The sequence below is a fragment of the Pholis gunnellus genome (assembly GCF_910591455.1).
Source record: "Pholis gunnellus genome assembly, chromosome: 12".
Classification (NCBI taxonomy): Eukaryota; Metazoa; Chordata; class Actinopteri; order Perciformes; family Pholidae; genus Pholis; species Pholis gunnellus.
The window spans coordinates 5981831-5998772 of NC_136539.1; the positions used below are offsets into that span (position 1 = coordinate 5981831).

The following is a 16942-nucleotide window of genomic DNA, read 5'->3' on the forward strand; positions in this document are numbered from 1 at the left end:
TAAGTAATGGTAATGGGGTGTATTTCTGGTTAGCATATTGCAGGGACTCTGGTGCAGTGGATTTATCTGGAATTATAGACAGTGAGGACTGGAACCAACATATAGTTGCAGCAAAACAATGATTAATGTGGCTTTCACAACTGGAGTTTGGTTCAGTTGGTCCAAACCAGGGACAAAAAAGATCATTTTTACATCTTAGTTGAGGACAATTTTCACCATAACCTGTTACTTTAGACTGAACAGTAAACATGTGATTTGGACGTAAAGGCAACTCATTCATTGGACAGTTTTGCCAACTGTCATTCTGCATTATCACAGTTTAGGTGTTGTAGTGAAAATGAATAGGATGTGTTCAACATTTAAGTGTTAAATTGATACCGAGCTTTAATCCGGGACAATCCCGGACAAAACGGGACGTCTGGTCACCGTACATGCGACACAAACGGCGGTCTCCGAGGTGAAAGTGTTTGTTTGACCCATTCACTATTGCTACTTTCTTCCTTGTTTCTTCCTTATTATACCACGTAACTTTAACGCCACATAACTTTCGCTATGCTACGTCACTTGCACTAACTGAATGCAAAAACGTCCACATCCAAAAGAACATCCTAGCGACCGGGCTTACTCTGATGACGCAAAATCCTCACAAAGAAATAATGGATTATAAGCATTATTAGTCGAGACTGAAACTAATGATGGACTGATAGAATTAGGAATGAAAAAAGTAATTTAGTACTAGAATATAAAAAGATCACAAAATCAGCAGATGACTTCAATGGTAGTTTAGCTTTTGAATGAATAGAAAAGTCACATTATCTACTATCACGATGAAACAAACTCTACCAGAGTTGGCTCGAAAATGGATCAAGATCATCTCTTTCAATTCATTCTATGAGGTCATTGCTTTTCACAATATAGAGATCATACAATAAAAAATATTGTTTTTAATACTCAGACACAGTGACCTTTGCTCATGTCACTGACATCATGGAGAGTGGTAGCTATGCTTAGCAGCAAACACGCCAGTGACTCCACTCTATCCCTGGGAAGTCAAAGCACCCTTGCACCCAATCTGTCAACAGTAAGACACTACGTCGTGATGCTCCGTGCTGCTGAAGCCAGTACATTTTACACAGACCAATTGCTAATCGTCATTGCGTAGTAAATGGCAAATACAGTGCCAGCACATGTCAAATCATGGGTTGAAAAAGACAGCATTGTCCCCCTTGGCACACAATGAGCAAGGAATGAGACGTTTAACCACTAAAGATTAACATACCAGTCAACAGCCAGTCTGTAGCCCCAGTCAGCTTCAGTCTGCTAAATGACCGGGGTGGACACTGAACACTGAGCAGGTATGTGGAGTATTATGATGCCATCAAAAGAGTTATCTGTGAGGGAGGATTTCTATGATTTGATCTGCCATATCATGTATAACGTGTACGTCTGTAATTCCTGTTTGGAAAGTAGGGAGTCAGGGCCGATTATCCACTGCAAATTCCTAGGTCATCTGATAATAGTAATCCAGTTTGAATGGACATCTTTTAAAGTGATAACGACATTCTTTTTTTCTGCAGCTGGCAGATAATAACACCCTGTCTATCTGTTAGCATAACAAGCGGTTCAGCATAGTTGATGAAGTTGATGAAATTGCTGCATGATTCTTGGGATTTTGGGTTCCACATGGTTGAATGCATTTATTGTATATATATATTCCCGGATAAATAGGTTGTAGCTGCGTTAGTGGGACAATCGCACGTTGCATTGACGGCGAGCAAAACCAAACAAATGGTCATTTCTTTTGGAATCGATTGCGGCTATCATTTGTCTGGAGAAGCATATATATACAGTATAAGCAGTATGATATATGTAATAAAGTACAATGTAAAGTTGGTGAAAAGGTAGGTCACGAGTTATGGCATTAGCTCTAATTAGACAGCATACATCATCATCAACCTTTATTCCATCAGTTAGTGGTGTAACGTGTGTATTGCATTGTGCATTTATTTTTCTGAAGGTTGTGTAATTGGAGGAGGCCCAAATAAATGTTCATTTCATCTGGATTGTCGATTTCAAAAATGAGACAGCGATAGACAAAAATCTGAAAAGGACCCGGCAAATCTTTCTAAAACCAAAAGAGTCATGAAAGTAGTCCTCATGTGAACCTCGCTGCTGAACAAGAAAGGCAAGACAAAACTTTGTTCTCTTGAAAGTTGAAGTGGCATATGTTCAAATGTAGCCAGTATGCCACTGGTGTACTAATGTATGTGCCTCATGAATGGATCTAGAATACTGAAGTAAACAAACACTTAATTATGGAGAAGATGATGTCTGAAGGGGAAACTCAGTGTACTGCTTGTTCTTTGCCAACACATATACATACAAAAACTCATTTACTTACTCAGGCACAAACACAGACCTTGTATACCTTTCCTCAAAATGTAATTGACATTGCAATTATGTTGTATGTGAAAGTACATTTTAGGAGACCGAGCTGGCTTACAAGTAATACTGTAAAGATCCTAATGATCAGTGCCTGATAAAAGGCTGGTCATTTCTATGGTGTGCCTTTGCTGTATGTCCACCTCAGTGTCTTTGTGTTACTTGTGTTAAATGACCAACAGAGTGACATGTAAACGCTGCGGATTGCAGCGAAACCACAATCACGCATTATGACCATTTGGTCCGGGGGATTAAGGCTTATCCCATTATTAGAATCTGCCGGTAATCACAAAAATGATACACACCTGCACAGCTACATATAAATAGAAACTGGGCAAGGTGAAAGCAACAAACACGTCATTAATAAACCTAGTGTATGTACGGTAATGGGAACACAGGCAAAGCAAAAACAAAGGCCAAGAAAAGAGCAAAAAGCACTGTTGAACATGATTGCAGAGAAACAACAAGCAGTAAATTATTTGGATTTTTCATTCAAACGCCACATAGCCTGGCAGCTTCCCCGTTGGCAACTTGGTATTTACCAGTAAAAATAGACTGCACGGGGACGGGAGGGAAAACAGATGAATAAATGATTGTGTTTTCTACCCCGAGACAGACAGTGGGTGGGGTTGGGTGTACGACTAAAGTGGAAGGAGGGAGGGAAGGATGGAGAGCGGCAGCTAACGAAGGAGAAGGCTTGGGTGGATAGGAAGAAAGGAGGGAACAGGATTGGGATGGGGGAGTTGGAATTGGAGCAAGAGAGGGAGGTAGGGGGGAGACAGATATTGGTACGACTGTGTTTCTGCAGTGACCGCCCAGATATGATGAATGGCCTGCAGGTACCACATGCAGCTGAATGCAAACATCTCTATTGTGTACCCTCGGCCTTCTGTGATTCATCATTTGTTTTGGCCCTGGCTGTGTTCTCTTTTTCTTTTTCTTTCAGATCCAGCAAATGAGATTGTGGAAGCTGCAAATGAGTCAGCAGATGCATCTCTAATGACCACAAACAAAGCCTGATCGTGCTACAGCACTTTTTCACATGCCTTGACGTAAAGAATTATTATCATGTGTTCTGTCGCGGTTACGGACAGAATTGTCTCAGTTCCAAACATCTTCATTCTTGTCCGGCACAGTCTTTCATTGTTCATGTGTGAATCGCAATCCATCTCATTCACGTCACTCTGAAAACTCTTTAGGTCACATTTCATTCTAAGGCTAAGGCTAGCATATTTGTCTGAATGTCAATAAATCACAGGAAAAGACCAAAAACCAACAATCCATTGTAGGGTCCCTCAGTATTTTCCTCCGTACAGCCTCAAGCTCATTTTGTTTCCTCCGGAGACATTAATCTTCTGAAATGAGTCCCCACGTATGAAGTTCAATTATTTAAGAGGTAGAGGGAGGTAGAGGAGGATAAAAAACAGCTGAGCACAGTAGTTTTTAGCGAATGTTACTCATAAAGGAGTAAATAGTTGATTTCTTGGGGACTATTTCCACCCACGGATTGAAACATGTCGGTAGCGCTGGTGAGTGCATGGCGCCACGTATACGTATGTGTGGCGCTATGTGGTGACGAACGTCACCCAAATGGTGCGGCTCATTGATGGAATAAGCTATATCCGACCTCGGATATGCAGAGTGTTGGTGATGTTGGTTTTGGTCTTGTTGGCTAGAGCCAGTCTTACACTCTAAGGACAAAATTAAAAAAACACACAACTAAGTCATTTGTGAAGCAATTCTTTTCTGTGGTGCATATAAGTGGCCAATAATGAATTGCATGAATTCAGAGTAAGATAACCAACACCAGAGATGTTTACGCCTTTGCCGACAGTTCACTGAAGAAATAAGTTGCGAATGCGACTACTTAAAGGTTCCCTGTGGAGTTCTCTTTAAAGAAACAAAGTTTCTCCTTACATTGATATTTGCTCACAAGATCACACATTGTGTGTCCTTGAGGTCTTTCGCATGTTGAGTGCATAAAACCTCTGCAAAACTGATTTTCTTTGAATCCTCCGCTGCCGTTGTTGACACTTCTTGAGCGTAATAGTGCAGTGGAATGTCATTGGCAAAGAAATTGTGTATTGCATCACCCACGTGCATGTGCGTCCTTGTATGAGAGCAAACAAGACAGGGACCCACTTGTGAAAAGACATCGCAGAAAAACATATTTTCGTATACCATACCGCTTTCATAACTGGTGACGACTCTTATTCAGGACAAGTGTAACCACTGAGTGGAAATGGGGAAAAAGAAAGAATAATAAATCCAAGTATGTGTTTAAACAAAAATGGAGGCTGAGAAACAAAAATGCTCAGCTCCTAAATGACTGTTATAACAGCCCCAACAAGGTAGACGTAAACACAGAATGTGAACTAGAACCACTTTTAATGACCTGGAAGTCTACTGCTTCGTTCAGCTCTAATATTAGGTCTGTTATCATTATGTGGTCGAGTAGGGACGGTTATGGAGCTACACTTACTGAACTGGGTCTTTTTGTGACTGGATACAACCAGGCTATAAAGTGTGACAGACGTCCGTTACGTCCACGAGACAAACAAGAGCATTATTGTGCCCTTCTTATCACGTGTCAAACTTTTAAAATGCTCTCTGGCCCAGCTCCTTCCATCTGCAGCTACGAAGTCTCAGCACAGATAGACATCCGTAAATTGATGGTTTATTTATAACTGTGTACTTTATGTATCTGGGTTGAATCACAGCAATTACAGCTCTACTGCGGAGACACAAGAGGGCAAACAAGAAGGAGAGGAAAAGAGAGGAGTGTCTTGGCCCAGTGGTTTCTTGGTTTCTCTCTTTTGTCCTATTGTGTCGTTTAGCTCTACAGTGCTTAATACTTTCTCCCCCATCAGGCCTTATTTCATCCTTTTATCTCATCTCCTGCTGTCACTCTATAACTTTCTCTATATTCTGTCACTATGTCAGTCCTTTTTGCTTTCTTCCTCTTTCACGCTCAAGTTCCAGTTTCTTTTGTTGCCACACTGTTTCCCCCCAAGTTGCCGTCCTTCTCAACCGTACATCTTGTTCCTACTTTCTTCACCGCACTCCCTCTCTCTGTTATATCACCCTCCACCAGCACCCCCCCCCCCCCCCCCCTGCTCCCTCCCTCTTTTTCTCCAGCCCCATCTCGTTGCTCAAACATTAAATGCTTGTTGGCAGTGCCACTGATTGATCGTGCAGCAACCTATTAGTCCACAGGCCAGCTCCTAAAGCCTGTAAGGCAATCTGAAAATCATCCTTGTCTGTCCCCCCACTCTGAATATGGAACAGCTTCTCCTGTGGGCCGCTTAGCAAGCACAATACAAATGCATTACAGGAACACAATTCCGAAAAACCCCACTTAATGAAACAGTATCTATTCAGCTACTAACATGCTTTGGGTTGGGATTTCTAATAAGAAGGCTTTTTTAAAGTTCAGCACAGAGGTAGTCTCGCATAGCCAGAACTATCTCCACGTTGCTGAGGAAAGGAAAGGTCTGGCTCCACATATTATCATTCTGGTATAGGGGGGGAAAAACACTCAGGCTTGTTTGTATTTTTTCTTGAAACCAATCACAATCATCTCAGGCGGCGCTAAGCAGAGGATGCTGCGACGGTGTCCTTGCAAAATGTGTAGATAGCAGAAGGGTCAACCCAGTCTCGGCACAATTGCTTTTCAACGGACTACACTTTAAAATTACTCGCTAGTCACGTAAGTCGTTAGTCAGTCAAGTTAATGTCATTGTCAACCACGTTTTCTTCTTAAACCTAACTAAGTGCTTTTGTTTCTAAACCTAACTTCCTGTAGAGACAAAAGTTTACTCTGAAAAGACACTATGCACGTAACAAGTGGAAGCTGACACGCCGTCCCTCACACGACCAAAACTGACGCGAGAGGAGTAACAAGTGTGAAGCTGAGGGGCCCTGACTCAAACGTCTGTGTTTCATGTGTTGGGAGTGAGAATGTGTCGAAAGGGGAGGAGAATTGTGGCTGAAGTGCAATAAATAAGATCTCTGATTTGTGCCATTTGTGTTTTGTATCCTGGCCAGTGGCCACCGAAAGTCCTGTTTTCTGATTGGCGAGAAGGTGTCTGTCGTATTTCAGGTCAACAGTTAAAACAAGAGTTCTCTCCACATGCAAAGTTTAGTAATCGGTCAACATTACCGATGCTTCACACTATGTTAATAATTAACAGTCGTCAACTCACAGCAACAAACTGTTGAAAGATGGTTAAAAAATACACAAACTTAAAGGTATCCTGTGGAGTTTTTGACCACCAGTAGCACTGTGGAGCAATGGTTTTATGATTATTTGTTTTACGCGCATTAGCTGGCGGGTGACTTGCTACACATCCCTGCCAATCCTGATATACTTTAGTAGCACAAATGTAGTATAACAGAATGCCAGATCTCAATTACCAACTGCCTTAAATATTTGTGACTAACATTTGTTGTCTCAGACCCTTATTCACATAGAACAGAAATAAGCATACGTGGGCGGGTGGTAGTGTCTGCTGCTGCATCTCTCACATAAGGACAGAACCAACGGAAATTGTTGGTTGTTTTTCATTTTATGTTTTCCTCAAAGCTCAACTTAAAAACGTACCATCAAGATCCGTGTCTGTGTGTGCTCACATGACCGATAAATACATCAAGGAATTGCGACGTTGTCTTCGTACCTCTTGCCTCTTGAAGCGTGGCCTCAGCTCGCTCTCTGAGCCTGATATGTCCGATAGAGCCTCGCAGACTTACGCCACTTTTCAAAGGTGAGTGGCTAGAGCCAAGGGAGCACAAAAGACAGCTCCTCAAGAAAAGGTTGCGAGCTAAAGCGGAGCAGCCAGTTAGGACCGAGACATTCAAGTGGAGCAGAAAGGGTTCGGCCTTGAACCCTCGTCCCTTCTAAATGTTAAAATACTGCTAAAGGTCACGGAAGAGCGGAGGCTGTTTGCAGTTTTCCTTAGAGACAGAACAAAAAGGAATATAGAGAAGAAGAAGGAGGGGGAAAAAGAGAAAAAGCTTTTACCCTGCTTTAAAAAATGTCCACCTGAGGAAAACTTGATAAAAAAAAACATGTACAAGACAAGACACGTAGACACATAGTGGATCCAGTTCTACATATAGAAAAAATAAAGGGGGCAAAGAGGGAAGGATATGGTGAGACAGCACACACAGAGGAGGCAAGGAAACATGCAGATGGGAGAAAGAGAAACTAGGGCACAGGCGGGAGGAAACGGCACGCTGCCGTTCTTTAAAGTTGAGCCATCACAACCACTAAATCCCCAACGCCGCCTGCCAGGACTCATCCTGCCTCGTCCCCCCGGTACCGTCGCACCTTTAAGAGCTTCACTCCACACCTCCGTATCCATCTGTCTCTCCGCTATGCTCCCTTTCGCTAAGCTGTCTCCTCTTCAGCGCCCCAATCTCTCGGTTTTCTTTCTTTTTCACCCCTCTCCATGTTGTGTGCTGAAGACGGAAGTGACACATTCATTTATGAATTTTCCTGATCCAGTGCAGTGGACCCGTCCTCTAGAGGCTGTAGTTATGACTGGCGGAGGGGGAGCCTGTCTATACTTCCCTGCAATCCCCAGTCCCTCTCTTGTTCTTCACTTTTGGTCTCCCAGTAGCCGGGCTGTCTCCCTCGCTTTCAGTGGGTCACATTTTTGTGGGTCAAGTCTCTGTGTTCGGACTCCTTTTCTTTGTCTAAAAGAGTTCACACACGAGAAGCAGAGTCTGTTTCCATGCCTCCTTGCAACGGTTTTGCTTGAGGAGAATGAAAATTATTTATTTATTATTATTTATTATAATAATTGTGGCGGTGTTCATATTAAAGTTTCACCTAAGTTTCATATAAAGAACCAAAAAAAAAAAGGTTCATCATCACAACTATTTCTCATCTTACTCAAAGATTGTTTGGACCTCTTACAGGCCATGAACAGTCTGTGAACACAACACACTGACACGTTTTAAACTTTTAAGTTGATATGGTGAACTATCAGAGGAACATTATCATTTATTTGGAGCCATTTTTGGGGCCACCCAAATATGAATCCAATTTTCTCTGTTTTTAGCTTAGTTTTGTGTCTCCGCTAACTTCTAAGAAAAAATGTCTCTTTAGCTACTAAATTCTCCACTATATGTTTGTCAGTTGCTAACTTTATCCGTTTGGCAAGCAGCATAGTGGGTTTTTTGACCGTCTGCCATCAGCAGCCAAAAAGAGACACTATAAGAGCCATGAGAGTGAAACAGTTAAAGGGGACATTTGATGCTCATTTTCGTGTTAATAACTTGTATTTTGGGATTGTACTTGAACATGTTTACATGTTTTAATGATCAAAGAGCACATTATTTTTATACCGTCTGTCTGAATACACCTGTATTCACCCTCTGTCTGAAACGCTCCATTTTAGCGCCTGTCTCTTTAAGACCCCTACTGAAAAAATCCAATCTGCTTTGATTGGCTTGTGAGAAAAATATGGCGCACCTTTGCAAAGGTAGTATTCAAGCTGTGGGTGGAGATTCTCAGATAGAGATACGTTTTTATTTTTTTTAATTGAACAGAGTATTGTTTTAGATTTTGAGTGTGAATCCATGCAGCTGCATCTCTTAAAAAAAAAAAAAGCACATCAAGGATAAGTATGAATAGATTGTGACACATCATGACTTGAAACTAATGCTTAGCCAGGATGACAAAGCAACACCACGCGTTGCACTCACAACAGTGCGGCACAACGTAGACATCCTCTCTACATCATAAGACAATGTAATGCGTGAAACTGTTGCCACATCGTTTCACAACATCGGAGGGGTTACTGGGGCACAGCTTACCACATATCAGCAGTGAGAAACATCATGGACATCAGATTGTACACATAAAACACTTGGGGATGTGCTATGGTGCTCTCTTCTCTTACCTTAAAAAGGAACACCACCTAAATTAACAATTCCAATATGTTATTTCCATGACCTAGGAATCGATATCTCTGAAAACAAGCTACTCTCTCTCTCACGGCCAGAAACCAGAGAAAGAATCAAACTTGTAATGTCATCAGGTATAAATGTACGTCTGCTCCAAAGACAATGAATGGGAGACTTTTTGTTGTTGTTTTTTTTATACCCAATTGACCTTCATTCTTTCGTCGTGTTCTCAGTTCATCCAGTGTCATCTTTCCCAATAAAGTGTGCAGCTCCAGAATTCATTCTTGATGACATCACACATTTGAGTTTTAGCATTGTAGTTTTTGGATTTGGCAGAGAGTTGTTCATGTTAATATCTTTAGAATGTCTTAGACCACAGAAATAACTTGTACACATTTTTAAATTGGTTGTAGTTCCCCTTTAATACTGAACAATTCGACAATTGTATATTCCCATATCTTTGCCCGCTTTCTGTGAATCCTCACAAACTTGAGATTATCTCGTATGATAAATTGAACCTTCAGGGAATCAGTCTTATTGCCACACAAAGGTCAGGGTGCCTGGAAGGCACAGCATGGCATTTGTCAGGATGGAAGTATGAACATTTTAGGAATGGATCCATCACCTTTTAGAGTGGGGAGAATAGTTGATAAAGCTGGGTGTTGGATCGATCATTAGTCGAATAATTAAGGTGGTGGGCGGATTTACTGTGACTGAAAGGACAGGCCTGAGGCAGCACATTGAGAGGTTTATTGTTAGTCTGCAGTTTGTTGTTGTAAATTTGATTAAAGCTTCTACCTCGCACAGTAAACAGTACAATTTCACCGCATCTCTTGTTGTTTCGTGCCAACTTTTTGGACAAGAAATGTCTCTTTCACTTGTGTTAAGTGTTATATATTGCTAAAATAGTTTTTTACTTGCTCAATCAAACACAATGGTTGAACCAACAGTGCTTCCTTGAATCAAACGGTGTAATGAGCCATACCAAATTTCCTGAATAAAAAGCATGAAAGCGCAGGCCCAGCTCCACCACGAGACCAGTCGCTGTGTTAATTTGTCTAAATGTCCCAACTTCTCTGTTTTCACAATGAATTGCCCTGATTCACTCATTTGCTTTTTAGATAGTTGACCATCATCATATTTTGCTACAACCTTCAATGTAAGCTTAACGTTTATATTTCATTTAAATGTAAAGTTTGTTAGCGTGAACTTTGGTCAAATCAAAAGTAGTATTTCTGACCTTTGACATCAAATACATAACAAATGCAACTATAGTTATGTTTTTTTTTCTTCCTTTGTAAGACAATGTAACCCAGACCATAAGCATTTCTTCCAACCTCACATCATAAGACGGAAGTTTGTAATCTACGTTTGCACCATTACTAGAGCAGACGTTTAGATGACAGCATATCCCCTTAATCAACAGGGAAGTGAGAAAAAAACTGACACCGCCAGTCTTGTTACTACACACACACGGTTTACAAGTCACTCTAAAGCACTTCTGCCCAAGTTGCAATGCCTATGAATGAGAATTTGAAATGCTTACTGAAGGCTGCCACCGCCAGTATGAGCGTGACCACGATGGAGAACCAGGAGACCCAGAGCACCTTCTTCCTGTAGCTCTGGGCCTCGTGGGGCTTCAGACGCATGCTGCTCTCGAGGAGACCTGCAGTGAGACAAACACACTCTGTTACAAAGACAATTCCTTCCTTCTTTGTGTCTGTGTTTGTTTTATGCAGTGTTTTATTGTGTGATCTAATTAAGCAGTACAAGTGTTCAACACTTGTATCGCATAGGAATGAGACTCATGAGTAATTAGTACTTTATCAGTGGATAGGATTTAGCAGCATGTAGTGGTGAAGGTGCAGATTACAACTGAAACTTCTCCCATGTGACAAGCGTGTAGGAGATCTGAAGTGGCCAACGCTAAACACGAATGACCCTATCTAGAGCCAGTGTTTTGAGGTTTTGAGGACCCTCATCATACTGCATATTACAGGTCATGGGAGCATCCAAGAGAGCCACGTTACACCTGTATCAATCCACCAGGCTGAGCTCTCACAGTTACAGAGTATGTGGGCTGTATAAAGCAGTCCATCGTACTACTTTCTCTCACTTTCTCTGAGATGAACAAAGCTTCAACACAGATACAGAGTTATTGCAGTAAAAGAGTTATTATACAAGATTGTGCATTTACATATACTTTTACATGCTTCCACAAAGTAGACCTTCGCCTCTTCGCTCCCTCCTTTAAAAATATGAATTTTGGATATTGCAGAATCCTCCACTCTGTGTGACACAAACTGGGTTATTTTTGTTGTAAATATTGAATTGTAAATATAAATATTGTTCAGGGTCTCACATCACTTCATGTAAAAGGAAACCCTTTAAGAATTAAAGGAGAACAATGGTGCTTTAGTGTTGCAAACGTTTCCCCAGCAGAGGCTGACATATCCTGACTTTTAGTAGTATTGGTCAAGCTCCAAAAATGCTAGATCCTACGTTTCCCATGATGCAATCAATAATACATTTGTGTCTGGCTCTTTCTGTCTGGTACATAACCACGTCTGACAACATCCAGTTTGTTGTGCAGGCTCTCTGAAAGGAGTCACAAGCTTAGCTTAGTTTAGAGATTTAACAGTAAATTGTGAAATTAATTTTTCACAGACTCGACAAAGCTCCTCCAGAGCCACAGAAGGCTCTGTACAACTGTTCTGGATAGTGCTCCCTGTGACTTGAGAACTGACCTTTATGCGTAAAAGTTACTATAAATCATTTTATGAAACAGTCTCAATTTAATACTGACGCATCTATATGACCTACATAAGTAATGAAGACCATCAGCGAGAAGATTGACTATTTCTATATAGTTATTCTTAATGCTTGTTGTTGGGTCAGCTCCCTGCAAAATAAGACGAACCGACATACATAAAGGCTCCTTTAATTAAATCCCGCTGGGACCCAACACTGACACCACACTGCTGGGAACCCAGGCCGTATTGTTGGGCCCGCTGGAGGGAAGGTAGGCATGAGAGAACCAGAACCAGGACTGCATGGAGCAAACTGGCAGACCCTGCTGCAGAAAAATTTGAGGTTTTCTAAAGGTAATGTAAAAAAAGGTAATTTTGTCCACAGGGACCGCCAAAATCAACACAAAAGTTCCTCATGATAGCTTTAAGTTTGAAAAATCTACTTTTCAACCAATTTAAATGAGATGCTTTCACAGCATTATTATTCTTGTATAAAAGGTTGTTGCTGGGGCAATACCTGTTAATACCGTAAAATACTTGTTAAGTACACTTAGACACCTACCATTCGTGCTGTCAAAAGTACAATCTCGTATAGCGGCCCTTTTTTTTCATTTCATCTTTGCATTTCTCCGGGATTACCAGTTCACTAGACATGCAGGCCTCGCTGTTGTTAACTCCCACTGTTTGTCTAGTGTGGGTGTAGACAGAGGGAGAGTGTCCAGAGGGACTTGGACTTGGGACTGGCTTCACACCAGCATACACTGCCAACTGCTTTTGATGGACAGCCAGACCCCTTGCACTCCAAGCAATGTACTAGTCTTCAACTGACTTTAGTTTAGCCGAGGCAATTTGTACCTACAACTGTTATAAGTGCATACATGAGTGAAATGGTATGTGCGATGTATTTTACATGTGGTGTGCACTCTGTGTGTGTGTGTGTGTGTGTGTCTGTGTGAGGGAGTGTGAGAGTCACACGGAGCAACATTTAGAGCCACAATTACACACTTCCAATCATAAGATCATTTCTCGTGATTTTTTCACTTAAAAAGCATGCAAGCTGATCGAAACGTTTGTTTTGTTGGTTGAATCCATTGGCTGTAAACGGGTTACTGATTGCGAACCACATGCCTTATAACACCATGACTGGACACGCTCTGATAACAATATTAGTGCGTGTTTTTCTACGGACATTAGCATTGTTTTCAGCCCAGATACGGTCAGGTCACAAGTGAAGCTTAAGTGAGGGGAATATTCCAACAAACACTCATCAAGGGTTGTTCAGAATGATAATAATCATCATACCGTTCAAGATGACCTTTTTGTGTGTAGCTGCAGATACAAAAACTCAGTTCATCAAACTGCACTATAGAAGCTACTCAAAAAGTTATACTATGGTGTCCAAATGCTTACATTTTAGGACATTCATTTAAACATTTTATATGTGGTGTGTATGTGTGTATGTGTGTGTGTGTGTGTGTGTGTGTGTGTGTGTGTGTGTGTGTGTGTGGGTGTAGGTGTGTGTGTGTGTGTGTAGGTGTGTGTGTGTGTGTGTGTGTGTGTGTGTGCAGCAGAGGGGGGAAGTGAGACAGGGTGGTTGTATTACTTTGCTCACATGATCCTTGGCTGGGGGATCAGACAGAAGGCATGTGCTCAATACGTACTCATTCATCTCTCTGTGACACACACACACGAGTTTGTGTGTGTGTGTGTGTGTGTGTGTGTGCGTGTGTGTGTGTGTATCAACACTAGTTTGCGACACCTTTCTTTTCTAACAATAATTAACATCAGGCAGCACATTTGCCAGGAAACGTAATTGAATATATTTTCTAGGATCAGTGTGACCAGAAAGACATCAATTCAATTATTTTTGTATCTGAAAGACAGCCGCTGAACCTGTGCTTCTCATCTTGCTATCTGGCAGGTATCTAGATGGATGGGTAGAAACCACTGGCATGTATAAGCATGTTCAGAAAAAGGTTCAGAGGTTTTCTAACAGAAACGGCAGGGACATTTATGTAAATAGGAGCGAGATGAGGAAAGCGGGGGAGGAAATGTAGACCGGGAGGCTGTGAATGTCTTGCATCTATTTAAATTGCTTGACTTTGAAAATAAAGTTTCTTCCTTGATGCCCGCTCATATCACCTTTAATATCTCTGTGATTGACCCTCATTCTCAGGCGATGTAATGACCTTTATTCACATCACCTCACCTGTCACATCAGTAGCAAAGTAACACAAGTTTACATCTTAGGTGGCCAAACGGGGCGGTATGATTTTCTTTTCATAAACTAGATTATGGCTTGAGCATCTTTCTAATAACTTGCAATGTATGTACATTGCATATCCTAGTTTAAACACTAGATGTCGACTATATTTAGTGAAATTATCTCTGTCTTATATATATTTATCATTTCTGCCTGTTCTGTCACATCTTAACATAATTACAGATTTACATCTTACGTTTATATTTGCATTGTAATCTTTAGAGCGGGCGCTTCGGCCATGAAGAGAAACCAATATTTGGCAAGTTCTGCCTGTTTTAACTTTACTTATTACATGTAACATCATAATATAGTGAGAAGGGGTGGTGTTTAGTACTACTCAGCCTGTTAAATCAATTGCATAATGACATTTTTGGTTAAAGAGGAGCTTTGTCAAGCCCGATAGAATAGCCCTGGTGATACCATAGGGATGTCATCAGGATTACCTTGGGTTGTGTACTTTTTAACAGAATTCATATATTATGACAATTGTAGGATCCAATGTTTTCGGAGCTTATCCCAAACCACTAGGAAGAGCGCCGGGCTTTGAAGCCCATTTTCTTACAGGCCCAAGTGTGGAATTCCGAATTTGTCACGCGATGCCATTGGGCCCAAAAGGACTTTTTCCCATAGACTTACATTGGGAAATAGGTTGTTGTGTTTTAGGTAAATCAACTTTTGACAAAATATTTCAACTAGGAGTGCAGCTAGCTGCTAACACCCTGGGTGTGTTAAGGGTGTTTTGCTGGCATAGCCCAAGCCTGGCCGTCTCAGACTATCATTCTGGACCCCAGCATTGGCAAAATGAATAATCTGATTTAGGGAGTGTCTCTGGCCATCGCTATGTGTGGATAGGACTCACAGCACTTCCGAGGATAGACCGGGATGATCCCCAGGGACTGTGCATCATGCCACTTGGGCTCTTCGGATCGATTTCATTGGACACTCAGCGCTTTAAATGTCTGGACGAGGAGAAATCCCAGCTCAGTTGTCATCTATTGCTCGCTCATCCTCAGAGAAAGCTGATGGAGGAGAGTAATGTCCCATAGAGTCCAGTAGAGGGCCATATGGATGTGTTTATAGAACTAGGGTTACAATATCGTAACCTTGGTTTCCAGACTTTGTGAAAGTGCAACTGTAAGTCACTGGAGTACTACTAACAGTTATTTGACAGCTGACCAGGGTCTTAAAGCAATTTTAGGATTGAGAACATTGCAGACCCAAAGAGTTAAATTAATTTTTTTTTTAAATATTGTAGGTTGATTCCAAATAAATACAATAACAATTGCAATTTGTTATTAATTGCTCAAGACACGCTCATTTTGTATTAGCGTCGTTATGCTACTGATAGCTACACAGTTTAATTAACATGTCAATTATCCATTGAAATGAGATCCAGTTAACATGCATGATATTACTCTCAATAAACTGCATGCTTATACAAACTAGAGAACAGGCTAAGAAATGATTGTATTGTGGCCCTCTTATTATCCACTGTGGAATGATTCACAGGTTTTATGCATATTAAAAGATGAATGGGATTAAATTGGTGCCTCTAACACACAGGCACACTCATATGTGCTTAAGCAAATGCAAATGCTCACTTAGAGGTTTGGCATGCATGTGACTGGTATCAGAATCTAACTCTGAGGCAGACCGAGCCTGTATGCCTTGTTTTAAGGAACAATTTAATTCTCAGGGCAATCTCTGTCCCCAGAGACAATGCAATATGTAAAACTGGAATGAATGAATAATTGACTTTGGGGACTGGAATCAATTTAACGATATTAAGCTTTGAATTCAACTTTTGCTTCACGCTGATCTGAATTCTGCTGATGTAGGACTATCATAAATTATTCAAATCAAACTAAAAATAGGCTACCTCGCATAGATACAAATACCCCTCCCATCTGGGTCCCTGATAACACACACACACACACACACACACACACACACACACACACACACACACACACACACACACACACACACACACACATACGTGCACCCATAACTTAAAGAAGAAGAACAAACAGTTCCAAACATTACAGAGGTAGATAGAAGTTACCTTCTCCCTCCACGCTGTCTGTGATTTTCATCTCATGGCCCGTGGTGAACGTCTCGGGCTGGCTGGGGGATTTGGCTTGCTGGTGATGGTTGTTGGTGAAGCCATCTGGGGCGCACTGGCCGTTCCGCGCCGTTGCCGTGCGGGGATCCACAATAGTCGGGTCCGGGACAGGGTAGGACTCTAGGCTGGCAGGGTCTGTCATTGTTGTTTTCCTGTTGCTGCTTTGTTTTTTTTCAGGCTCAAAAGAGAACGATGGTGATGATGATGATTAAAGAAAAGAAGAAAAAAGATTCACGCCGGCTCGCTAAGTGCACCAGCCATCCAGCGCGCGTCCGATATGCCACCGGCGTCGACTCAGATCTGCAGAGGGGAAGATTGGGATACGATAAAATGGGAGATAACGGATTGATCTCCCCAGCATCAGCCGCGAGACAACTCCCTCCTCTGTGAAGTGAACACTGCCAGGAGCAGCTCCGCAGCCTCAATGTAAACAGCCTGTCCGGCGGAGCC

At 41.7% G+C, this 16942-nt stretch overlaps 1 protein-coding gene across 1 annotated transcript in view; it reads right to left on the reverse strand.

Moving 5' to 3' along the window:
• Positions 1 to 16634, reverse strand: part of LOC306704376 (transmembrane protein 163a-like) — a gene marked incomplete at its 5' end in the record, with an annotated part of 56179 nt that extends 39545 nt beyond the window's left edge. The window contains 2 exons of the mRNA XM_079170696.1: positions 10901 to 11020; positions 16433 to 16634. Coding sequence (XP_079026822.1) covers positions 10901 to 11020; positions 16433 to 16634 — 322 coding nt within the window. The remainder of the gene's footprint in view (positions 1 to 10900; positions 11021 to 16432) is intronic.
• Positions 16635 to 16942: the final 308 nt, after the last annotated feature.